This window comes from Dromiciops gliroides, chromosome 1 (genome assembly GCF_019393635.1).
Source record: "Dromiciops gliroides isolate mDroGli1 chromosome 1, mDroGli1.pri, whole genome shotgun sequence".
In the NCBI taxonomy this organism is placed as follows: domain Eukaryota; kingdom Metazoa; phylum Chordata; class Mammalia; order Microbiotheria; family Microbiotheriidae; genus Dromiciops; species Dromiciops gliroides.
The window spans coordinates 54,202,669-54,217,794 of NC_057861.1; the positions used below are offsets into that span (position 1 = coordinate 54,202,669).

Below are 15,126 nucleotides of genomic sequence, written 5' to 3' on the forward strand. Positions count from 1 at the left end.
GATGATAGGAATGTGATGGCTCTTTTTCTTATCACAGATTCATGTTAGTATTTACGATATTAGTGCTCTAAGAGCACCGAGACCACCTGAGCCTCTGACCACCCAGACAAAAAATGGAGGTCCCCTAATGTGACCGGGAAGTCACAACATCTTTTTCCTCTCTCACCCACCCACCCACCCACCCCCAAACACTCGTGGGTGCCTCTACTAGTAGCCTTGTTAGCCTCAACTGTGGTATATTTTCCCCTAGGCTTAAAGTTATTCTTGTTCTGCTTTTTTTTTTCCCCTCCCTCCCACTCACCCCCCCCCCCCAAGATTCTTTGGAACTTAAGAGGTCACATCCAGTACTTCATTGTATTAGGTCTCTGGGTGTCCTGGCACCAACTAAAAATAAGTCTAGAAGTCCAGCAGCTCCCTAGAGTCATAAAAAAGACCAAAAGTCAAGCCTGGGAAGTGAGGTCAGGGCTGAGACTTGTGGGGTGGTCACTCCAGTGACCCACGGGTTCTCCTCTGCCCCACACAGCTTTCCTAAAAACCACTCTTTTTGTCTGGGATGGAGAAAAAGCAAAGGTTTGCCAGAATCTCAGTTTTGGAAGTCTTGGTTCTCAAATGGCTTGGACTGTACATTATCTGTGGTTACTCTTGGGGCCATGTGTAAGGACCCTGCTGCTTTCGTCCTACCAAAGAGGAGGCTCACAAGGGCATCTTGAAAAAAGACATTTATTCCAAATCCACAAGACCCTACAATAGTACCTGGAGAGCCATTTCCCTGACAGAAGCAGAAATGAAAAGCAGAGCTTCTTGCAAGTAGATGGTGCCCCAAATAGAATCAACCACCACCCCCCACCCCCCAAAAAAAAGCCATTCACAGCATCGTCTAGTATCATCCATTCAAGTGGATGGGGAGATAGAAATCGAGAGCCTCCCGTGGGCATCTTCTCTCAGATCTGCTCCTTTAATCACCCCTGTAGCCTATGAGGCCTGGGGAGGACAGGGGCCAACACAAGACTTATTTACTTTGCTCAAACTATAGCATCCCCTTCCAAGTTTCTGGCTTGTGTTCAGAAGTGGGAAATTCCGCTTCGCCGATAGGGTTAGTGAGGCTTGACTGAGACCCTACAGAAACAAGCTTTTAGGGAAGAGGGTGTTGCCCAATGTTCTAAGAGCCTTTTGCTAGGTCTGTCCTACCTTTTCCTCACCCCTCTGGCCCAAATGGCATGAGACTTCAGAAGAGAGAATCTAGTCCGCCCTCTTTTTACAGATAAGGAAATGACCTACCCAAGGCCACACAACTGAGTCTCACAACCCCTAAGATCAGGTGATAAGCAGGCTTATTCTGGGAAGGGCTGGGAGGACAGCTCCCATAACAGCACCAAGCTCATTAATGGCTTCCTTCCCCCTTCCACATTGACTTTGTACTCACCTGCAGAGGAAAGAAGGCATCTGTTCAAGAAGATTGCTGCTTAGCCCTGACCCTCTGAGACCCCAACTACAGCCCTCAAGCCTGGGGAGCACTCTGCCTTGCCTGGCTCTAGTGAAGGATGCTTGGAGGTGCCCTGACTCTAGTCCTTGGTTGCTTTTCAATCAGATTAGAAAACCTCCATTTCATCCCCTTCTTCCTTCTGGGCTCAGACTTGGTTGAAGCAATTCAGGCAGTCCATTGTCAGTCCCAGGGTAAGGCCTCCTGTGGGAGGCCCAAGGTTTGTAAAGCTTTTCCTCTTCTCTTCCCCCCACCCCCAATAGTCATTGGTGTGAACACTGGTAGACAGGGATTGGACCAATTTGGACTTTTTCCTTAGAAGAGATGCTCATGCCTGGTGATTGTTAAGCTGGAACCTGGCCTCCTCGGAGATGCCGTACTGCTCCAGGGGGTCCTGTGGGGGGAGAAGAGTCCTGAAGGAACAGCCAGGGATGAGGGGAGAAAGGATTCAGTGTACCAAGAAAGCTAGTCTTAGTCTTTGCACAGAGCCTTGGCCCCGGGGGGAAGGTGGGGGAGAGGGGGAGAGGCCCAGGGGCAAGGGGCAGGCGACTTTGAAATCTCAGTGTCATTTTCCCGTTTGTAAATTAAGGGTAAAATAAACTTTCAGAAATAGTCTATAAGGGGCAGCTAGGTGGTGCAGTGAATAGAGCACCGGCCTTGGATTCAGGATGACCTGAGTTCAAATTCGGCCTCAGATGCTTGACACTTACTAGCTGTGTGACCCTGGGCAAGTCACTTAACCCCAATTGCCTCACCAAAAAAAGAAAGAAAGAAAGAAAGAAATAGTCTATAAAGGGTACCAAGATTTCTGGAATTGTCAAGGCAGTAATTGGCTCCTGGAATGGGTGGGTAGGAGAACACTGAGGCCAGGTAGGTTTGCCAGAACTTAGGCAAAGATGTTGTGACTGTCCAGGAGCAGTCCCTCTTATGGGAGTCAGGAAGGAAAGGAGCCAAGCCTTTGTCCCTCATACTAGCCTCCCAACAGGCTTGTTGGGAGAAGGCCTTAAACCCCTGATGTCACCACTAGCATCCAGATATATAGATCTCAAAGTGACCAGGTCTTTTCCTGCAATATTCACCTTTCCCGTCATCTTCTGGATCTCGTTCCTATAAAAGATGAGGCTTCTCCGCATGAACTCATAGCTGGGAAGTGACAAGAAGCACAAAGCGGGAGTCAGGAAGGCTGGGTGTTCCTACACAGCTTTGATAGAAGAGGACACTCTAATACTGGGAAGGAAACTAGCAACGTCCACACACCTCCGCAGGCCTCAAGGCGTCCTCAATCAGCCAACACCAGGCAGTCTCAGAAGGAAAGGTGGATACAAACTCAGGTCTGTTTGTCTCTAGCCTGTGTCTGCCTGTCGCCCGCGGGGGGGGCCCCGCCCCCCCCCCTCACAGTATGCTTACTAAGTGAATGACAGCCCGCAAGTGTTTCTTCACCCAGCCCCAAAGCCCACCTTGCTCTCCTCAAGGCATCAATCCACTCCTGGCACTGCTCCTCACTGCTGCACTCAAAGTAGTACTTCCTGTCAGGTTCTTCAATGAAACCTGTATGGCACAAGAGAGAGAGCCCTCTGAGCTGGGGCCTACCCAATGGGTAACCCCAGCAGTGAGGGTGGCACCCTGGGACATCCGGCAGAAGCCGCCCTTCCCCATGCCTGAACACAAATGTCTGGACCCTAGAGGTTGCCCGGCCAGCTGGGGTACTGCACTGGAGCAGAGGGAGCTGCCCCCACATAAGATGCAGCTGTGATGGGGGCCTTTGCCTATCTAAACATGGAAAGGTCTCCTTGAAAAACAGGCCCCCGGGGCAGCATCAGCCCTGGATTCAGGAGGACCTGAGTTCAAATCCAACCTCTGACACTCGACACTAGCTGTGTGACCCTGGGCAAGTCACTTGACCACAAATGCCTCACCAAAAAACAAAAACAAAAACAAAAATCAGAGGCCTCATGGGCCTGAATGGGATCTTTCAGGGAAGAGAGGAAAACAGGTGCAAGCACCATGGCTGTTCTGGACTTGATTCTCATCCTTCAAGGACTGGTCCATGAAGTGATGAAGTGGAGATGACTCTGTCACCTTGAGAGTTCAGCATATGTTAGAGGAGGCCAGCTGGGCCTCCTAAGCCACGCCCTTGACTCAAGGGCACCAGCTTTCAAAGAGTTACCATATGTCTGAGACTCAAAGGGAATTCGGCATGAGAGGGGCTCCACACCAGTGTGGTGAAGCAGTCACAAGAGGGACTTAGCAAACAAACATGGTTAAACTTATCTTCATCAGTGCACGTCTAACGGATGCAACGAGCAGCAGCAAATGTGCTAGCAAAGGGCTGACAAAAACTCCTTAAAGCTGTGACAGAAGGAACAGGCTCCTTGATGGAGACCTGCTTGTCACAGTTGGGGAGATAACAGGGGAACAGTGAGATACCACAACTTCCCTCCCATTTTTATTTTTTAATTTTTTTTGGTGAGGCAGTTGGAGTTAAGTGACTTGCACAGGGTCATACAGCTAGTTAAGTGTCAAGTGTCTGAGGCCGAATTTGAACTCAGTTCCTTCTGAATCCAGGGCTGGTGCTCTATCCACTGCGCCACCTAGCTGTCCCTTCCCTCCCATTTTTGTCCTGTTTTTTCTACAACTGAGAAGGGCACAACAAAAAGGAACAGAATGGAAACTCGGGCTAAGTGGGGAGATGATGTTCTTCATGAATTCAAGTCATTAGCATAGATGAACTGTATCCCAGCAGGGAAGGCATTTGTTTACTCAACGACTGGTGCTGATCTTGGAAGTCACGGAGAATGGGAGGGGTGCTCTAGGCCTGCAACTGGGCAGAGAGCCGATGGCCAACAAAGAAAAGGAATACTTAAAAAACCAGGCCGGTGAGCTCGCGAGACCTTGAGCCCTGGCATAGTTCTAGAATTCCTTATGACAAATAATTTGTGGGACAGGGAAATCAATGGTCATTCCTGGAAGATAACATGGTGGGTTCATCAAGGACAAACCATTCTACTCCAACCTCATTAACATTTTTGGTTTTTTAAAAAATTTTTGTGGGGCAATGAGGGTTAAGTGACTTGCCCAAGGTCACACAGCTAGTAAGTGTCAAGTGTTTGAGGCCGGATTTGAACTCAGGTGCTCCTGAATCCAAGGCTGGTGCTTTTTCCACTGAGCCACCTAGCTGCCCCTCATTAACATTCTTGAAAGGGGGTCACTGTACACACTAACAGCAAAGTGATCATGAAGATCAACTGTGAAAGACTTGGCTGCTCTGATCAATATGATGATCGAAAACAACTCCAAAGGACCTGTGATGAAAGATGCTGGTCTCCTCCAGAGAGAGCGAGCTTGTGAACTCTGAGTGCAAGCTGAAGTAAAAGCTTTTTGCTTTATCTTTCTTTCCTTAAAAAAAACAAAAAAACGATTTGGCTAATACGGAAATAAGTTCTGTACAATCTCACACACATGATGGATAGCATATTGCTTGCCTTCTCAGCGGTTAGGGGAGGGGTGGGAGGAAGAGAGGAGATTTGGAACGCACAATTTAAAAAGGAAAGACTGCTACAAATAAACAAGTAATAAATTGGAGGTGGAGGGAAGGGTTACTAGACTGTTAGATGAGAGTAATGGTGTCAACATTGTCAACAAGATAAAAATTAACAGGGAAAAACAATCTACACATGAGTTTGAAAAAAAAACAACTTACAAAATACAGGAAGGGAGAGATGTACTTAAACAACAAACTTAAGTATTTTAGTGAACTACAAACTCCAGGAGTCAACAGTGTGACGCGCTCAAAATCTGCTCCCAAAACTGAATAGAAATCTCGAGTCCTCATTGAGGGCCTAGACAGTCTTCTTCCTACTCGGCTTCCTAACCTTACCAACAAGCACCATACTCAATTGGGGGCATCATTTTTCTCCTCCATGGAGTTGGAACTGAGAATGTCTAACCTGAGGAAGGGAAGAGCTAGGGGAAGCACAGTAGCTGTTTTGAAATACTTCCTGGGCCATCACTGGGAAAAGACTTGCCATTTGAGTTTAAAGGACAGAATAAGGACAAGAGGAGGCAGATTTTGGCTCAACCCAAGCAAAAACCTGTTCACCTGTCTATTATGGAGTGGGCTGGCTGGGGGGGGCTGTGAACTCCCTGTCACTGGTGGTATCCAGAGATGTTCTAGATTAGAACTCAGAACCTTTGTACATGTTGGATTCGATACCTTTCTTCCAACTCTGAGATTCTATGCCTAAACTTACCTTGTGGGCTTAAGGCCTCCACCCATTCCCCTTCCAACATATCTTTACTGTAAGGAAGGCATCTGCAGAAAGGCAATGCTTACCCAAAGGGAAGGTTCAAAAGGTCCAATTTCAGCTGTCTGTGGGAGTGCTCTTAAGATCTGAGGGTGCAGAGCTGGAAGAGGCCTTGGGGATGATATGGCCTGACCGCCTCATCCCAGGGGCACCGGAGGAGGGGAAATGATTGCCCGGTGCCCTCTATGGGGTCATGATTCTGAAGCCGGTTCCCACTCCAGTCCAGCGCACTGCATCAGGGGGTCTCCTGGTGACTTCCTCCCCACCCCGCCATTACACATTGATGGCCTTCCAGGGCTTGTCAGGCCAGCTGTAGGGTATGGTGGCAGAGAAGGCAAGGAAGGTCACAGGTGGAGGGGAGGGCTGCCGGCCCTCCTGATGACAAGAACTGGGGAAACATCCCTGTGAAGTTTGGGCCAAGGGGGCCAGAAGGGATTGCCAGGTGGGTGCAGTGGCTGTAGCTGGCCAAGGCTGAGAGCTCAGGCTGACCTTGAGAAGAGGGAGGGCCCTGGGTGTGGAAGATCTCTCAGACAAAGGGCACTTGTTTCTTGGGAGGACTGGGAGGAGCCAGGCTGGAGCCTCTGCTATCACAAGGTCAAGGCACCCAGGCAGAGAAGCCTGGCCTAGGTGTGAGGAGGGGCTGGAGAAGGAAATGCTGTGCCGCTGCCCAGCCCACCCCCTTTCTCAGAGGCCTGAGCAGAGCAGGTCTCTGAGGCTGGGCCAATGCTAGGGGGAGGGGTGAGGCTCAAGCAGCTCAGTTCCTCTTTCCCTGCTGGACAGCTGGGGGACCCCAGAATGGCCACCAGGAAACAGGGCCCTTCGCCAGAGTCAGAGAGCCTTCCCTGGCCCTGCTCTCGCCCCACTCCAAGGCCCTGGCTCCATACTTATCAGACTGAGGAGCCAAAGGGGCAGGCACCAGGCCTTCTAAGAGCCCCCCCCCTTTCCCTCCCCCAGGGGTCTGACAGCAGCCCTCCTTCCAGACTCACTGATAGAGAAGCCACTTGGCTCTTCTTTGGTGATCCGGCAATGTTCCAGAAGCAGGGCTCCAATGGGCTGGTGAGACAGAACAATGGAGAGAGGAGAAAGCTGAGCTAAGCACCCTGGCCTTAAGACCCAGCAATCGGAGAGGAAAAGCAAGGCATCACTGTGTCTTCCAGGCTTTCGACAGCCTATGATCCGCAGCTGCTGACAGAGCTCTAAGCCCCCCTGTCACAAACGGGGAAGCTGAGACTAACAGAGGGGATGGAGCCAGGAATCAAGCCTAGGGTTCCTAACTCCATCATCGTGTCTACTTTCCACATTTGACAGAGAAAGACACTGAGGCTCAGAGAGACAGTACTGGGCTGAAGGGTGACCTACGAACCTGTGGCGGGAGCCAGGGCTAGGACCGCATGAGTATCATCCTTACACTCTAACAAGGCTCCTGGGATTTACTGCATAGGGTCAAAGGGCACACTCCTCAGTGGGAGCAGCCACCCTACCAGGTTAGGTCACCCAGGGCAGGGATGGGATCTGTTCCAGCCCAGGCTAATCTAAAAACTTCAAGCCTGAGCTTATTAACTGCACCCTCAGGGTCACAGAGCCTGGGGAGGAGGGGGAGACATTCTAAGCAGGAGGGAATAAGCTCTGTGGCTGGGACCACCTCCCCCCAGCTTTTTGGAGATAAAGGGCACCTCGAGGTCATCTAACCCATTTTTCAGAAGAGGAAATTCATGGCAAGAGAGTTTTGTAAAAGGTAACATGAAGCTGGCAGGTAACAGGAATCAAACTCAGGACTTCTGGCTACATTTCATGTACTTTTTGCTACACCACTGACACTTGGCACCCGGCACACAGTAGGTCCTTTTTTCTTTTTTTTTGAGGGGCAATGAGGGTTAAGTGACTTGCCCAGGGTCACACAGCTAGTAAGTAGCAAGTGTCTGAGGCTGGATTTGAACTCAGGTCCTCCTGACTCCAGGGACGGTGCTTTATCCACTGTGCCACCTAGCTGCCCCTACACAGTAGGTTAACACTTGTTGATACCCGATTCACTTGGGCTTCTTTGTACCAGGTTCGTCCCCCAGAGTCAAGGGTAACGCATCTCCTCTTCTAACCTACATTGGCAGTTGTACTTTGTTCTTGAAGAGGACCAAAACGACACCCTTACGTGGGCCTCAAGGCACTGTGACCAATCAGACCAATATGAGCTCAGAAGGCTCTACCACAGGTTGGACACAAATAGTCCCCGTGAACATTGGGGGTGGGTTTGCTAAGTCTCACATCTCGCATTTCTTTTGAGCTACCTGAATTCTGCTTTGCCTACAGAGCACAGGATGTTCTCTGATGACCTACCCTAAGGAAGTGGGGAGGGGAGCCCAGAGATGGATCGGGCCAGATCCACGTGACTCACAGAGAATGCGAGTACATAAGGAGGAAGCCAGCCATGGATCGCTGGGAAAAGCAATGACCTGCGAGCCAGCCAGCTGCATACCTGCCACTACCTCGTCCCGCCACCTTGGGCAAAACATTTCCCTTTCATGGCCTATTTCCCCATCTTTAAAGTGCCCCCAGTTCAGAAACTTTCTAGGTGCTGCCTCCAGGAAATGCTTCAAAAAATGCCCACCCATCATTATGACAGAAATAAAGCTCATCCCCCCTATCTCCCTATGACTACTTTCTGGCCCTTTCGGCTCCCGCTACAAGGCAGCCTGGGGCACCTTAGGAAAAAGGGATGGCTGAGAGGGAGTCAGAGGGCACCCTGACCTGAAAGGAAGGTTCCATCTCCTCTGAGCCAGTGCCCCGGCTCCAAATCCTGGTTCTGCCACTTGAGCAGACTTCTGTGGGAAGTCACCTGCCTCTTCTGCCTCCTCTGTGGTCTCTTCCAGCTCCAAGCCTCTGAAAGTAGGATCCCCGGGGACAGAACGCAGAGATGCCCAAAAACAAGTGAAACAATCACTGGCAGCAAAGAGCTTGGCACCCTTCATTTTGACCTCATTTCTTCTGTGTGCATGAGAGAGGAAAGGGTGGCTCGGAGCAAGCCCTGGTCCTGGCTCAGCCCAATCTGGCCCGGACATTTACTCCCTGGCAGTGAATCTCTCTGCCTTCAGCTTCCTTATCGCTAAAATCAGTGGGTTGGACCAGGTGACTTCTCAATCTCTCCCAGCTCGCATCTGTGCCATGAGCTCAGGGCCAGGCTCTTTCTGCTACCAGGTGCTGCCCACGGCTGCTCCAGCTGCAGCATCCCGAACCCCTTGCTACGAATGCCCTTCTCTAGGACACACAGCCCTTCTCTAGGACACACAAGTGCCTAGACCCACACCTCAAACTCTACCAAAACACAAGGAAGCCTGCCCCAAGTGAACCCTTCTACTGTATAAGTTAAAAAATCCAGCCCCATGACAAGTGTCCAGAGGTCCTTGACCTTCAGAAACATTTTCACTGTGCACGCTGGGAGGTTCTCTCTACCTTCCAAAACTGTCTTCAAAGGGCAGCTTGGGTGGTAGCCAAGAACACACAACATGAGGGATCCTAACCTTTTTCTGTTATGGTTTTTTGTCTTTGGTCATCTGGGAAAGCCTTTAGAACCTTTTGCAAAATGTTTTTAATTGAATAAAGTAAAAACCACAGGATTACAAAGGAAACCAATTAGGTTGAAATATAATTACACAAACAAACCACCCCCACCACACCCACACACCCCCACCCCCACCCCCACACGTTTCCAGGTTCCAGGTTAAGAACCCTCCACAGCTTGCCTTGGCCCACAGTTTAAGAGAACCGACTTGTAAAGGTTCCCTTCTCCACTCAGAGGGCCACTTACTTTATGCACGTCAATATGCGTTCCTCCTCCCCCCAACTCTTTTCATCAAATAACCCCTAGACATCATCCCCAGCTCTTCCTCCTCTCCCTCCCCGTCTTCGGGCCCTTCTTCTTACCAGGACTGACCCTTCTCCACATGCCCTCGATCCCAGCCCCTCCTGTCTCTCCCAGCAGACTTCATCCTCAATCATCCCTCTCGCAAATTTTCAACCTCGCCATACCAAATGGTTCTTTCCTCCCTCCCTTCAAACACCACCAGGTTTCTCCAATCCTTAAAAAAACGTCCACATGGGGCAGCTAGGTGGCGCAGTGGATAAAGTACCGGGCCTGGAGTCAGGAAGACCTGAGTTCAGATACAGCCTCAGACACTTGACACTTACTAGCTGTGTGACCCTGGGCTAGTCACTTAACTCCAATTGCCTTACCAAAAACAAACAAACAAAAAAAAGTTCACACACCCACCATACCATGCCCTTTTTCATCCTTTATCTTTGCTCTCTTCAAACTCTTTGAAAAAAAATTGTCTACTTAGTACCTCTACTTCCTCTTCTCTCTTCCTCCTTAGTCACCCATTAATCTGGCTTCTCACCTCATCACTCAAATGAACTGGCTCTCCAATTTTATCAGTGATTTCTTTTTTTTTTTTTTTGGTGAGGCAATTGGGGTTAAGTGACTTACCCAGGGTCACACAGCTAGTAAGTGTTAAGTGTCTGAGGCTGGATTTGAACTCAGGTACTCCTGACTCCAGGGCCGGTGCTCTATCTACTTCGCCACCTAGCTGCCCTATCAGTGATTTCTCAATTGCCAAATTAACAGCCAATAAAGTGTGGTAGGTGGCACAGGGGATAGAGCACTGAGCTTGGAGTCAGGAAGACTCATCTCATGAGTTCAAATCCAGCCTCAGACACTTCCCAGCTGTGGGACCCCGGGCAAGTCACTTAACCCCATTTGCCTCAATTTCCTCATCTGTCAAATGAGCTGGAGAAAGAAATGTAAACCACTGCAGTGTCTTTGCCACGAAAACCCCAAATAGGGTCAAGAAGAGTCAAACACAGCTGAAACAACTGAACAAGATTAAAAAGTCAAACACAGGGGGCAGCTAGGTGGCGCAGTAGATAGAGCACCAGCCCTGGAGTCAGGAGGACCTGAGTTCAAATCCAGCCCAGACACTTGACACTTACTAGCTGTGTGACCCTGGGCAAGTCACTTAACCCCAATTGTCTTACCAAAAAAAAAAAAAGTCAAACACAATGGTCTTTTCTCAGTACTCATCCTTCTTGACCTATCTGTTATACATGCCATTGCTGACCACCCTTCCTTCCTGGATACTACTCTCTCCTGACTTGCCTCCTGTCTGACCACTCCTCCTCAGTCTCCCTGGTTGGCTCATCATCCCTATCACACCCCTACCTGTGTGGGTGTTCAGTGCCTTCATCAGATGGCTTAATTACCATCTCTCTTCAGGTGATTTACCCCATCCATACATCCAGCTCAATCCCTCCTGAGCTTCGACCATTCATCACTGACTGCCTATTGGACATTCTGAACTGGATGGGCCAGAGACAGCTTCATTTCAAGAGTCTAAAATTCAGCTCATTTTCTTTGTGTCCACACAAGGGGTTCTTTTTTTCTTTTTTTTTTTGGCAGGGCAATGAGGGTTAAGTGACTTGCCCTCCAGGGCCAGGGCTCTATCCATTGCACCACCTAGCTGCCCCTTAAGCATCGTCTTCTGCCTGAAGTCTTTGCTGATCTCCCCAAATGCCAGGACCTTCTCTCCCAAACTACTGTGCATTTGACTACTTGACAAATATCTGTATTCATTCAAGGTATATTTCTATGTATACTCGTTGTTTCCCTGCTCAGAATGTGAGCTGCCATTTCCTTCCATGTCCTTGGAGCCTAGGACCTTTCACAGAGCAGATCGATCCTTGTTGGCTGATTGGTTGATGGTCCTTGATCTGCCATGGCTGGGCTGTGACATTGAGCCTGTTGTGTAACCTGTGAGGACTGAAGCTTTCTGTTCCCCAGCTGTGTTGTGAGTCTCACATGAAATAACCACCATGGGGGTGAAAAAAGCTGGCCTGGTGTAGTGGGAACAGCCCTGACTGGGAGACCACTTCTAGTGCCATTACTGTGTCAGTGGGGAATGCTGGTGAGGTCTCTCTGCTGCCTCTGTTTCCTCATCTATCAAGTAAGGAGGGCAGACCACTAGGGTCAAACTCAAGGAGAAACAGGGTACCCAAGGCTCTGTCTGGGTCACATACTGACTTAGAAAACCACAGAATGGCATCATCTATGTTCTACTGTGTGTGTTTTTGTTTTTTGGTTTTTTTGGTGAGGCAATTGGGGTTAAGTGACTTGCCCAGGGTCACAGAGCTAGTAAGTGTTAAGTGTCTGAGGCTGGATTTGAACTCAGCTCCTCCTCTATCCAGGGCTGGTGCTCTATCCACTGCGCCACCTAGGTGCCCCGTTCTACTGTGTTTTTATTTATTTTGTTTAATATTTCCCAATGACATTTTAAGTTGTTTGGGGCCCCACTCAAGAGTGTTGTGGGCTGAGTATCTGACACTCTGAATCAGACTATATTATGGCTAAGATTTCTTCCAGATCAAAATGTTCTAGGTACAAAGGTCTCCCCTGCTTAGGAACTATAAATGGTGCTATAAATACCAGATGGGGAAGCCCTTGGAAGGGATTCTTTATTATCAGAGACCACGGCCCAGGACCCTCCTACCTCTGCTTCATCTGTCCGGAAATAAAAGAGGAAATTCACCACCAGCTTCACGAGCCTCCGTTTCACCACTGGGGGAAGAGATCAAAAAAGAATGTGGAAGTTGGGCACTGCAGGGTAATCCCAGAGAGTCCCTGCCCAGAGCACTGGTGAGATCAGGCTTCTCCCCTCAGCCTTCCCCGTCTTTCCTTAGGTCCTCCCCAAAATGACAGTATCCTTTACTAGCATTTCCCTAACCTTTCAATTTGGGGGAAAATACAGCCTCTTGGAGGGCAGAATCTGACCTAGTTTAAAGAGACAGCTGGCAGGACAGCAAAGTAAAACAAGGTGCAATGGCATGGGGAAAACCCCACAACACAAATTCCTGTTCCCCCGACACCCTCTTCTTCTCCCAAAGAAGGAAGGACTGTTCTCTGTACCATCTGCACAGAATACATCTGTCTGGCTCAGAACAGCTATTTTAGAGGTGCTTTGAGTCCCAGCTCCCACTGTGGCCCCAGCAGCAATGCCACAATGAAAACCAAGGACAAATGCCCTCCAGAAAGGGTAGAGGTGGAAGTTGGACCATGTGGAAAGATGCAGGGCAGGAGAGGGGTGGTCAGTGGGGAGACAGGACCAAGCAGGCATGGGACTCTTCAAAGGCTGAGGTGGCTGAGTCTTATGGAGAGGCTAGACAGGGAGGTTCTCTGTAAAAGGGCAGCTGGTGCAGAGAGCCTGGGGGAGCCTAGGTGGGGGTTACACAGGAAGAGTCTGTCTGGGGGAGGCTCAGCTTGGAGGCTTTGTCTGGGAATGTGGCCCTAGGACACTACTGCTGTGGCTGGTCAGTCATATCCGTCATGTCCCACTCTATAGGACCCCTTTTTTGGGGTTTTCTTGGCAAAAATACCAGAGGAGCGGTTTGCCATTTCCTTCTCCAGCTCATTTTTACAGATGAGGAAACTGAGGCAAACAGGGTGAAGTGACTTGCTCAGGGTCAGCCAGCTAGCAAAGTATCTGAGGTTGGACTGGAAGTCATGAATGTGAATCTTCCTGATTTCCTGATTCTAAGATCAGTGCTCTCTCTACTGTGCCACCCAGGAAGCTGTTAACATTATTCCTGTTTGTTTAGGGGGTGGTGGTGGTGTTTGCAAGGCAAGTTGAGGAACCATTATTTTTTGTCCCACAAATATCTATATTCCATTTTTACAGCTTCATCAGTAGTTTAACAAGAAGGGTTAGATCCAGGTGGGGATTTCTCTTTGGAAGGACTTGGGGTCTTAGAATGCTGTATACAAGTTGGGGTAACTTGCCCGGATTCAGAAGGGAAAGGGGGTTGGAGCTAAGTCAGATGAACAAGATCAATGACTCAGAGCAGGGAGGAACCTTAGACTATCTCATAAAATGCCTTAGTTTTATAGATGAGGGAACAAAAAGGTTAAGTAACTTGCCAAAGCACCCACAGGTCCAAATATCAGTCACTATTTGAACCTAGGACTTCAGAGGCCTAGGGAACAGAAATTCATGGAAGTACATGAATGTTGTAACACTAGAGCACAGAAGGGTGGGTACAGGAGGGCTTCTTGGGGGGGGTGTTTGAGAAGCTGTAGATATGAGGATATGACCCTGGTGGGTGATGCTGGGAACCCCAGACAGGATGATAAAGGGAACTGGCTACCTACACTGGGAGGTTACCTCAGAAGGACTCAGCTTGAGGAGGGTTGGGGGGGGGGATGAGGAACCTGGGAGGTGATTTACATAGAGGTGGGGGGGTGTTGGGGGTAGGGCTTAGTTTAGGGTGGCTGGAGCTAGGATCTTGGGAGAATGTGGACAGGGGTGACTCCGTGGAAGGTAGGTGTAAGGGCCCTGAAGGTTGTGTACATAGGTATGACCCTGATAGGATTGGGTTGGGGCTGGGGCAGAATCAGGCAGGTGTACTCTCTGGTTGGGGCTGAAGCTGAGAGGCAGAGTACAAGGCGATGACCTGGAGGAGACCGGGGGGCTGGGGGAGACCTGAGACTGGGAGGCTGTGTATGGGGGAGGGGATCGGGGAGGGAGGTTCTGTACACAAGGGTGTCCCTGGGGGGGCCAAGGAGGGGGGGAGGGGCTCAATTGGGATGGGGGCCGGGCGGGAAGCATTCAGGGGGCTGCTGAGGCTGGTGGCCTGGGAGGCCCCGTCCACAGGGGCTCGCCTGGGGAACCGGCGGGGGGCGGATCCCACAAGGGGATGGGCCGGGGGCAGGCAGGCGGGGCTCGGGCGAGGTGGGGATTCCCTGTCGGCAGGGGCTGAGGCTGGTGGTCTGAGCCTAGGGGCTCCTGCAGGAGCAGAGATGGGCAGCCCCTTGGGGGCTGGGGTCGCCGCCTCCGGGGCGCCCTCCCGCCGCGCCCCGGCCCAGCCTCCCCTCCGCTCTTACCGCTGCCCTTTTTAGGGACCCGCATCCCGATCTCCGCCGCCTTCTCCGCCGGCTGCCGGGACAGCGCTTGGAGCTCTTTCTCGTTGTACCGCATGTCGACTGCGATGGGAGGCGGGCAGCCTCGCGGCCTCCTCGAGGTCGAGATCGGGATCGGGATCGGGATCGGGATCGGGATCGGGATCGGGATCGGGATCGGGATCCGGCTCCGGCTCCGGCTCCGGCTCCGGCTCCGGCTCCGGCCTCTGCCGGCCAGCCAGGCCCCGGCGAGCCGCTCCCCGCTCCGCCCCTCCCTTCCTCCCTCCCTCCCTCGTTCTCTCCGCCCCCGGGGCTCCGCTTTGTCCGTGTTCGTCGTCAGGTGGGCCTCAATAAAGTTTTTCCGCAGAGGCCGCGCCCGCCCACAGCATACAATAAAGTTTTGTTGA

General features: G+C 50.8%; 1 protein-coding gene across 5 annotated transcripts; it reads right to left on the reverse strand.

Annotated features, from left to right (window-relative positions):
- Nucleotides 1-702: 702 nt before the first annotated feature.
- PLEKHJ1 (pleckstrin homology domain containing J1) lies at nucleotides 703-14,993 on the reverse strand. 5 transcript variants are annotated; one of them, XM_043978278.1, is made up of 7 exons: nucleotides 14,923-14,993; nucleotides 14,705-14,892; nucleotides 12,318-12,385; nucleotides 6,771-6,837; nucleotides 2,938-3,028; nucleotides 2,560-2,623; nucleotides 703-1,874 (listed from the first exon to the last, which is right to left on the reverse strand). In XM_043978278.1, the coding sequence occupies exons 2-7, from the start codon at nucleotides 14,796-14,798 to the stop codon at nucleotides 1,809-1,811; spliced, it is 450 nt and encodes a 149-aa protein (XP_043834213.1). In that variant the 5' UTR covers nucleotides 14,799-14,892; nucleotides 14,923-14,993; the 3' UTR covers nucleotides 703-1,808. The 5 variants fall into 5 exon arrangements, with proteins under 5 accessions (XP_043834213.1, XP_043834211.1, XP_043834214.1 ...); XM_043978276.1 differs by having other exon boundaries at nucleotides 14,705-14,898; nucleotides 14,929-14,985; XM_043978279.1 differs by having other exon boundaries at nucleotides 14,705-14,886; nucleotides 14,929-14,980.
- Between the last annotated feature and the right edge of the window lie 133 nt (nucleotides 14,994-15,126).

Bases quoted from the DNA above. Each gene is read 5' to 3' on its own strand.
- PLEKHJ1 (XM_043978278.1), bottom strand. From the start codon at position 14,798: ATGCGGTACAACGAGAAAGAGCTCCAAGCGCTGTCCCGGCAGCCGGCG. The intron at 12,386-14,704 runs GTAAGAGCGGAG...CTCTTCCCCCAG, and splicing joins GGTCCCTAAAAAGGGCAGCG to TGGTGAAACGGAGGCTCGTG. The intron at 6,838-12,317 runs GTAGGAGGGTCC...CTGTCTCACCAG, and splicing joins TCCGGACAGATGAAGCAGAG to CCCATTGGAGCCCTGCTTCT.